We start from the raw sequence: 10195 nt of genomic DNA on the forward strand, positions 1-10195 counted from the left end.
ATTTCAGTGTTCGATTATTTGTTTTACACATAAGTGGCTGGGGGTGGCACTGTGGTGCAGTGGCTAGCATTGTAACCTCATAGCAAGAGGGTTCCTGGTTCAATCCCAGGAGGGAGCCCCTCTGTGCAGAGTCTGCATGTTCTCCTCGTGTCAGCATTTTTTTTTTTCCAGGCACTCCAGCTTCCTCCCACAGTCCAAAGACATGCAGGTTAACTGGTGACTCTAAATTGTCCGTAGGTGTGAATGTGAGTGTGAATGGTTGTTTGTCTCTATGTGTCAGCCCTGTGATAGTCTGGTGACCTGTCCAGGATGTACCCTGCCTCTCGCCCAGTGTCAGTTGGGATAGAGTCCAGCCCCTCGTGACCCTCAAGAGGATAAGCTGTTACAAAAATGGATGGATAACTGACTGGGTTCTTTTAGTTTCCTGGTGTGTATCTTTCCTGACATACTGTATGTCACCACCATTTGCTCTGTTTCTGCTGGGTTGCGAGCAGCATGTTGTCTTTCAAACTACTAAATTCTGATTAATATTCACTGGCACCTACTGGGAGAGTTAATTTTACCCTCTTCATCTTTGAAGAGTCATGGAATAATATTGCATTCATTCTGTAAATGGAAGAAAATGTGTGTAAAATACAAGCATACCGTGTTTGCTCTACAGAGAGGACTTACAAAGTGCACAATTATAATAAACTTTACAGTGCAATAGTCTGAACTTTATTGTGACTAACATTATAAACATATCTAGGTTATTTTGTAGAGATAAAAAAGAAAATTCCGACCATTAATTATGCATTTGAACAGTATATAAACCGAAATACACAATACCCAAATTGTTCAGCGTTGCTTCAAAACAACATTTGCATTTTAACAATTTTCTATAACTTAATTATGAAATAAAGTGCATTAAACAGTTAGAATTTACTGTACCCATCTATTATTGTGAATACAATTTCTCCAGATTGTAAAAATCTGTTTTCAGGCATTTTTGGATGTTTACATAGAGTACACACAGCAGGCAGGATTTATATTTACCAATCAGTCAATCTGGCACACAAACACAGTCAAGACAACAGAGTCACCTAAAGACAGGATTCATGTTTATTGAGTCCATAATAAAACACAGACTGAGCTGGAAAATAAACAGCAAAATAAAACAATAATAAAACACAGACAGATTCCAAATGGCTCATCTCAACGCTAACATGAAGATGAATTCATTTATAACGCTACAACCATTTCATTGTAAATTGTATATATTTCAGATTGTCTACTTTAATATTTTATTTTATTTTATTTTAATGTCTACTTTAATATTTTATTTTATTTATTTCATTGTCTATTTTAGTATTTATTTATATCTTCATCTTTATCTCTTGTTTCCATTCATGCTGTATTTCTATTTCTACTTTGCACGGAGCATTGGAACAAAAAACAATTTCCCCCCGGGGATTAATAAAGTATTCTGAATCTGAATCTGAATCTGAATCTGAATCTGAACTACTGGCACAAAATGAAAGAGCTCAGCGTTAAGCAGTGTAACTGATCGACATGGTTCTGATAGGAGAGATGTAGTCAAATTTTCAGGAAGCCACATGGACAGGATGGGCAGGCACACACACAGTTTGTGGCCAGCTGCAGAGTCAAAAAGAGGAAGATACAGGCCAAAATCAACAACAGGAAGACTGCACGTGTTTAATCACCCAAAGCAACAGAAGAGAGGATTTCCCATCTAAAGGGACTGTCTCTTGATTTAAACACTGATACAGAAACTACATTACTGTTCTGAAAGCTGCACTGGTAAAAGTGAAAAAAATCTTTTGAAAGTGTGGTTGAATCCTGACTGCAACTGAAGTTTCACAATGTTGTACAGTAACTAGACTGTCTTAGAGGAGAGTATCAATGCAAGCTGTCTCTTAAATGCAACCCTCTTGATTTTGTCTTAACAGCCACAACTGCAGTATAAAAACTGAAATGAAAGTGGATTTTGTAACGAACCCACACTAATTTGCAGGAAGCCGGTGTGTGTATGGCCTAATTTTTGTGTGATTATGATATCTTTCAATTTTTTTCAAAAGATCACCTCCTGACATGTTTTCAGACATAAGAAGATACTTTGATTGAAATAATATGCTGTGTCTGATTTGATTTTGCTTTATTTGGTGAGGACTGCAGATTGCAACCTGAAACTTCTCCCATGTCCCAAGTGTGAACTCTGTTTCATTGTCTGTAACCGCTTATCCTGTTAGGGGTCACAGGTGTGCTGGAGCCTGTCCCAGCTGACACTGGACGAGAGGCAAGGTACATCCTGGACAGGTTGCCAGACTATCACATGGCTGACACATAGAGACAGACAACCATTCACGCTCACATTCACTAAAAATGCTCCATGGTGCCTCTACGGGCAATTCTACAGTCACCTCTTAACCTAACTTGCATGTCTTTGGATTGTGGGAGGAAGCAGGAGTACCCGGAGAAAACCCACACTGACATGGGCAGAACATGCATCTCTGCAAACCCCCCACCCTAGGTTTGAACCAGCAACCCTCTTGCTGTGAGGCGACAATACTGACCACTGTACCACCGCAGTAAAAAAACCCTGTAGGAGCAGTCTGTTACTTGCAGCTACTGATATATTTAAACCGGCCTGACCTGGTTGACGCGCCTGCCTTGGCTGATGCCACAGCTTCCTTGGTTGTGTTGTGTTCAGAGACTGAACTGCAGGGTCCATTTGCAAAACAATTATTGCATTTATTCATACCAGCATGCAATAAGGTGAATAAATGTCCATTTGTTCATTTGTCCGCCAAAACCGAACACACAACTTTCAGCATGTCGAACACTGTTCCACGCCACAGCGGTCAAAAAACCATTTGCCCTTCTGGGGTCAAACACCTGACAGCTACAGTGTCCTTCCTACCTTGATACACTAAGCCCAACATACCAATAGAGCGTCACCCAGTGGTGGTAAACACAATTAATGTCTGCTGAGTGAAAGGACATATTTGGCTCTTACACACCTAATTAAACATTAGGGATTTTGTGACGCTGCTCACTGCAGAGGGGCTGCTAACTACAGTGGCCGACATGAGAACACAAATGTTCCTCTCTAGAGCCAGTGTTTGGTTTGTGGAAACTGTAGAAACATGGCAGTGCAACATGGCGATCTCTGAGGACGAGGACCTGCTATCTGTGTAGATATTAAAGGCTCATTCTAAAATAACAAAAATATGACAGTTCTTACTTTCAGGTGAGTGTTCACAAAAATCATACTTATTATATTATATTATATTTTTTCCACAGTGGATCTTTGACTAGTTAAAAAAAAAATAGTGAATCTATGAGAATGCAAATTTTGATTATTCTTAAATTTAGCCACTACAGGGTGTCTCTTACTTCACTAAAAAGTGCATCTGCGCTGGAGGTTTCCACATTGCAAACTGGACCATGATTGGCTTTCAAACTATTTGTGATGCCACAAAATTATACTTTTGTTTGGGTTTTTTTTTTTTTCAAGCCTGTTTTCATGTATACAGCTTATTTGCGTTTTAGTTTCCAGTTCATTACAAAGAAAATTTTCCATCAGAGTTAATGGGAAAATAAATTAAGAAAAATATAAAAGATCCAAACAACCAATACATTCACAGTATAATAATGATAGAGGAAAAAAAGGAAAAAATAATAATAGCTAAACAGTTGAAGAGCTGTAGGTTAACTAATAACAGAAAATAACTAATAAATTCTAATAGCTCGTAACTGTACACATTTTTATACATTACGTAATATAACAGTATAGTTATGGTCTCCCATATTCTATAAGCTACCTTTTCTCAAACACATCTTCCCTATTCTTTATTTTGTGAGTCACTTTCTACATGAAATTAACTTCTTCAGCCATACTATTCTGTTTTATTAAATCTTGGGGATAGTTTTTTCCATCTTTGGAGATCTGTTTCAGTGATGTGATTCTCAAGGTATTTTTCATCTTGTCTAAGAGTGGCTGCAAAATTATGTTTGTAGGTACACAATTTAAGACCATATGAATGTCAAAGGGTCAAACTTCGGACTAAATAACTAAAAGTATTAATTGTTAGTTTATCTAATTTTTTTTTTGAGTCGAGGGGGCTTTCAACTTGCCCGCCTTTTGAGCCTCTAAGGCCTCCAGACATTTCTAAACAGGTCTAAACTTTCCACACCTACGACGCAGGACGCACCGTAGACACCTGATGGCATGTGATGCTGCATCCGCACCACATCCTAATAAGTCTGGTTTTGCTGGGAGGGTCTGTGTTGATAGCTAAATTATCCTTCTGTGTCAGCCGGTAAAACTGGCTAAACTATGAATCTATAGCTACTTCCACTGGTAACACAAATATCACTTCAACACGCGACAATTGGTCTCTGATTCCGCCAGTGACAGTATTAACGCGTGGCACAGAAGGAGTGGCTCTGAGCCGCCTCAGCTCTCCGGACCTAGAAAAACCCACTGGAACACGCCTGTCTAGTGTCACGCACACAGCTGTCACAAGACAGTTGAAAAACCGAACAAAAGTTGACTTGAAGGCGCAGGAAATATTTATCCCACGGGAAACAACAAAGGTAAGAAATGTCTCTTCTGTCTGTCTCTTTTTTTTGTGTGTGTGTGTGTGCTATGAAAAGAAATGCTGTGACTGTTTGACATATCGCGTTATAATTCTGGCTTCATCGTTTTTTTTCGTCATATTCTTGACAAATTCGCTATTATCCGCTATTTTTGAAGAATGGGAAGGGTTTCAAGTGGCTCACCTTCTTTTCACTGCTTCAAAATATAGCACTGAATTGGTATTTAATAAAGAATTTGATTAAAGGGGTACAGTTTGGTGCATAAATGTAAGGTCTAGGATAAAATACATCAAAATGTATTTTGATACAAAATACAAAATACCCCTCAAATAAATATATCAAAACAAAATACAAAATACTGGTGCCAGAAAATGTGTCAAAATAAAATACAAGTATTTTGTATTTTTAAATACAGAAAATACTTTTTTTCTTTTTCTTTTTAGCAGCGACCCACAGCTCTATAGGTCACTCTGTCGGTCGGTTGGTCCACAAGAAGAATCATGATTCATCCATTAATGGCGTGATAGTAGCAAATTTGGTCACAGCTATTGCAAATTTGTGCTTGTTTTCTCACAATTTGGTGTAGGCTACCATAAAATATTATTTATTGATTCAGATTTAGATTCAGACAACTTTATTGATCCCACTTGAGGCAATTCATTTGTAGCATACTCATCCCAAGCATCAACCACAACAACATACAATTTCCTATGTTATGCACAGTCCAGTAAAACAGACCACTAGGTCATTGAATGGCCCAAGTTTAAAAAACAAATAGATAAAAATAAAAAATAAAAAAGTAAAAAATATTGTTACATCCAATATTATAAGAATGTGTAGCCTATTATTTTGTGTTTCGTGGAGAAAGTATTTTGAGTATTTTAAATACAAAATTACTCCACTCAAAAGTATTTTGTTACAAATTACATTTGCTTTTTATTGGCCTTATCAAATACAAATTACAAAATACTCAAATGTAATTGAAATACATATTTTAAATACAAGTAATAGAAATACTGCCCATCCCTTGTTTATACATAGGCTACAAGTTTATGTGTCTTCACAGACTGCTGCACCTGTGGTGACATCAGACTAGTGAACAAAGTACTAAAAAGAAATAACTATGCAGTCATGTAATTGCCAAGCATTGCAGCATGCGCAGCAAAGAAAATACCCAAGCCACCACAATAGCACATATATATAAATACCAGCAGCTTGAACCATTGATACAAGGCAGGATGGATCCATGCTTTTATGTTCCATCCATCCATCCATCCATCCATCCATCCATCCATCCACTTTCATCCACACCCTCTCCCCAGCAACGCTTTCCAGCTCCTCCTGGGGGACCCCAAGGCGTTCCCAGGCCATGTGACATACGTAATCCCTCCAGAATACTCTAGGCCTGCCCTGGGGTCTCCTATCAGTGGGATGTGCCCAGGACACCTCCAACGGGAGGCGCCCAGGAGGCATCCTGATCAGATGCCTGCACCACCTCAAATGACCCCTTTTGACAGGAAGGAGCAGCGGCTGTACTCGGAGCTCCGGATGTCCGAGCTTTTTACCCTATTTCTAAGGCTGAGCCCAGCCACCCGAAATCTGTTATTTCGGCTGCTTTGGCCAAGTGGCTTTCATGTTGTTTACACCAAATTCTGCCCCTACCATCTGAATGTTGCAGCAGAAATCGAGACTCATCAGACCAGGCAACATTTTCCAATCTTCTATTGTCCAGTTTTGGTGAGCCTGTGTGAATCACAGCCTCAGTTTCCTGTTCTTAGCCGACAGGAGTGGTGTCCAGTGTGGTCCTCTGCATACCTTGGTTGTAATGAGGTATTATTTGGGTTACTGTTGCCTTTCTATCATTTTGAATCAATCTGGCCATTCTCCTCTGACCTCTGGCATCAACAAGGCATTTTCACCCAGAGAACTGCTGCTCACTGGATATTTTCTCCTTTTGGGACCATCCTCTGTAAACCCTAGCGATGGTTGTGTGTGAAAATCCCAGTAGATCAGCAGTTTCTGAAACACTCAGACTAGCCCGTCTGCACCAACAACCATGTTCAAAGTCACTTAAATCACCTTTCTTCCCCAATCTGATGCTCAGTTTGAACTTCAGCAGGTCATCTTGACCATGTCTACATGCCTAGATGCACTGCTGCTGCCACATGATTGGCTGATTAGCTGTTTGTGTTAATGAGCAGTTGAACAGGGGTACCTAATAAAGTGGCTAGCAAGTGTAGCAATGGGCAAACACAAAAGTACCACAAGACCCAGTAGCATTGTGCGGCAGTGTCTGTATCTGCAGAGACACTGCCCTCTTCCTGTTTTTAATTATTTTCTTAGTATTTTGCGATGTTTCTGGGTGTCAGGCTTTGGATAATGGTGTGTAGCCCCAGGCCATTAGCAGCACGAGGCTGGGACTCTATAAAAAAGTAGCGACCAGGTTACATTGCTCTCTCCATCTCTCTCCTCTGCCCTGTGGATGCGAGCTGCAGGTCTGTGTGTCACGATTAATTGAGAAAAAGTAAAAGGCACTGACTCATGGCTGTGCTTCAACTGTGTGAAAGCCTGATGCCAGCAGACATGTCGGAAATGCACCTCAACGTCCACTGGCTGGTCGGGAGCAGTTAAGTGGGCCATGAACGGTTGTTGCTCTCCCCTGTACCCTGCACAGCAAAACAAAACTCGACACAGCTGAAATTTGGCTCGACTCAAAAATGAGTCGTGCAGCTCAAAAAAGGTTTCAGCTCATACACTGTATGCTAAGCTTGACAGATGTTGCAACTCAACAATCAGATAACACATATCAACACAGTAGGAGCCATTAATTATGTCTTTGTATTTATGTCTGCTTATACTTGCCCAGCCTAAATCAAGTTAAATCAATAGGGCATGGCAACTGACTTTAGTGTGGCAGAGGAAACGTATGTGGGGAAAAGGTGCATGAGTGAAGGGAGTTCACATGATTTTTATCACTCGCACAGCACACCAGAGAGCCAAGACAGTTTTTATATCACCACGCAAGTGTTATTTGCAGTTTATAATAATTCAGCTCTAACATGAATTCTTAATTAAACAGGGACCTCACCCAACAGTAAATACTGTCTTAGCATCCTATTCAATTTAATTTAAAACATGTTTTCACCCCAGCTGAGTGGCTCATGCAAATCAGATTAGTCACTAAAATGTATGTGTTTCCTGTGTGAAGTTACAAAGAAAAACCTTCAAAGTAATGATGGAAAGTGAGATTAAGCTCTGGTGAGGCTTACCTGTCATTTAGACTTTCATCACAACCCAGTAAAAAAACAGAGGTTGCAGCACATTGCTCAACTGGCAAAGTACTGCAATTTAAAGAAGCCTTGCCACATGTGCACACCTATAAGGGGAAGCACCATACTTGCTCTGTTGTCTCATATGAGAAACAGAAAGATATGTAAATCATAACAGTTATATTTGACTGAATTGCAACACAGTAAATGATCACAGAAAGCAGGAAGGACTGAGCAGAGGTGGAGCCGGCTGTCATTTGGTTAGCCCCACTCCGTACCAGATGGTGGCTGCATGTGCAGTTTAGAGCAACACCATTTTTTGCCAACACTATTTATCAAGCAAAAGCCAGAGACTGTGTCATATAAGGTTGCTGTGAGCTGTAAATTCACCACTTCAGGTGCACACTGTCAGACACAAAAAAAGACTCCTCAACTTGAAGAATTTCAGCTGACTGAAGGGTCTCTGACTGCTGATCCGAACCTGCTGACCTATCAATTTTTTTGTTTTAAAAAAATCACCGTTGGACAGTTAATCTCTACTTCCCCTGTCGGTGTTTACTGAACAATCTGACCTGTCAAAATGACGCACGAGGGAGTAGTAATACACAAGGGGTAACCAAAATGGACAGCAACTGCAACTAAACCCAATTTAAAACTAACTAAACCTAAATCCCCCACATGACATGGCAGTCTAATGAGTTGGCTCCAGGATTTTAGAGTCCTCAGCCATGTCTTTTGCTCCACCAGGAAGGAACCCCCCACCTTGGTTTTACTTAACCATGTGTACTATTTTGACATCTCCTTTACTCTCCATTCCAGATGCGTGTCACCAAGAAGAAGTGTGTGATTTTGGTCACTGGGCTTCTGTTGTTTGCCCTGTTTTGTGCCTGGAGCCCTGGGACCAGCTCAGGCGTTGACATACGGCCAGGACAGAGGGGTCACATAGAAAAACTTCTCGAAGAGAAAATTCGAGACACCATCAGTGACTATCACGATATTGCCTACCATTTGAAGGATGATGTGGCACGGTGTGTTATTCTTCAACATGTCTAACTTCTGCTCTGAATTCTCATTTTTATCTATACCACCTCACTCAGTGCCATTTTTTTTTCTGACAGTCATCTGGCTCAAAATACATGTGTGTGTCTGGCTGATGAGGAGACCTTTCACCTGCCGTTAGCCAATCTACTATTTCCACGTGTGTGGGCCCACAATGTTGACCTTGCATTCTTAGAGTCCCATCCTGACCCAGAGGGCGTAAAGCATCACAGAGCTCAGGAGTACAGAAGCTTTCAGAGGAGGTAAAGTTCAAATGATGATACAAATGACTTTTAGTGAACATGCCCTTGTTTACTCATGTAACTGTCTGCCTCGCCACATAAAACTTTTGCCTTCAATGCAATGATTAACTACTTTACAAGATACGGACTTTGCCATGGACCCACAAGGTTTAGTCATGGATAACATAAATTTGGCAAGACCCTTTGAGTGATGCTGTGCAGTATCAGTTGACAGTTAACCTACCACACAGCTACCATTTCAATACACTGACATAACAGTCTATTTAAAGGCCTCACTCACTTTTTAGTTGTACACTGACATGTGCTTTGCTGTTGTTACTGTCCCTTATCCTAGTCTCCACCTGATTTGAATCTTTTGCCTGCACACTTGCTGGTCTATATTTCTAAGTTAATCCACACTGAGAGGTTATTTGCAATGCTCTTTGCATAATAGGTATCCAGTGGATGCTGTGCATGGACTTAAACTGGTTGCTCTCAACTTTTAATCAGAGTTACAAAATTAAGTTAGACTAGTCCATACCCATTGGTAGCTTTGTCACCTTCTACCTATGCCACTCCTCAATGCCTATGTGCAGTTTCACATAGATTGACCACGCCAGTGAGTAGAAAAATGTGGGACAGACAGAATGACTCACTGACAGAATGACACACTGACAGTTTCCGTGATTATGTACAGCATACCATACCATGACTTAGTCACACCAAAAAGTAGAATAAAAAAACCAAACATTTGGCCACAGGGGGAGCCACAGCGATCGATCACATTTTAGCCATTTTTAAGCATTTTTCTGTTGTTATAGCGCCACCCAGTTGCCAATTAGAGTTAAATTTCTCCAGTCACCTTGAGGCGTCTTGTTCTACATATCTACCAGGTTTAGTAAAAATCGATATGGCGGTTAGGCCTAGATAAGAAATTAGCTCTCTAGCGCCCCCATTTTGTTTGATGGGGTCAATAATGGAGGGGTCCCCTCAGATTATGTGTGGTCATATGCCTACAAAGTTGCGTGGTGATCAGTGAAACCC

The 10195-nt window shown here is 40.5% G+C and overlaps 1 protein-coding gene across 1 annotated transcript in view; it reads left to right on the plus strand.

The window, feature by feature from the left end:
- Positions 1 to 4343: 4343 nt before the first annotated feature.
- The window catches only part of b4galnt1a (beta-1,4-N-acetyl-galactosaminyl transferase 1a), a 29185-nt gene continuing 23333 nt past the window's right edge, over positions 4344 to 10195 (plus strand). Inside the window, exons 1-3 of the mRNA XM_050065886.1 lie at positions 4344 to 4599; positions 8691 to 8899; positions 8990 to 9172. Coding sequence (XP_049921843.1) covers positions 8691 to 8899; positions 8990 to 9172 — 392 coding nt within the window. The 5' untranslated portion in view covers positions 4344 to 4599. The remainder of the gene's footprint in view (positions 4600 to 8690; positions 8900 to 8989; positions 9173 to 10195) is intronic.

The sequence above is a fragment of the Epinephelus moara genome, chromosome 16 (genome assembly GCF_006386435.1).
Source record: "Epinephelus moara isolate mb chromosome 16, YSFRI_EMoa_1.0, whole genome shotgun sequence".
In the NCBI taxonomy this organism is placed as follows: domain Eukaryota; kingdom Metazoa; phylum Chordata; class Actinopteri; order Perciformes; family Serranidae; genus Epinephelus; species Epinephelus moara.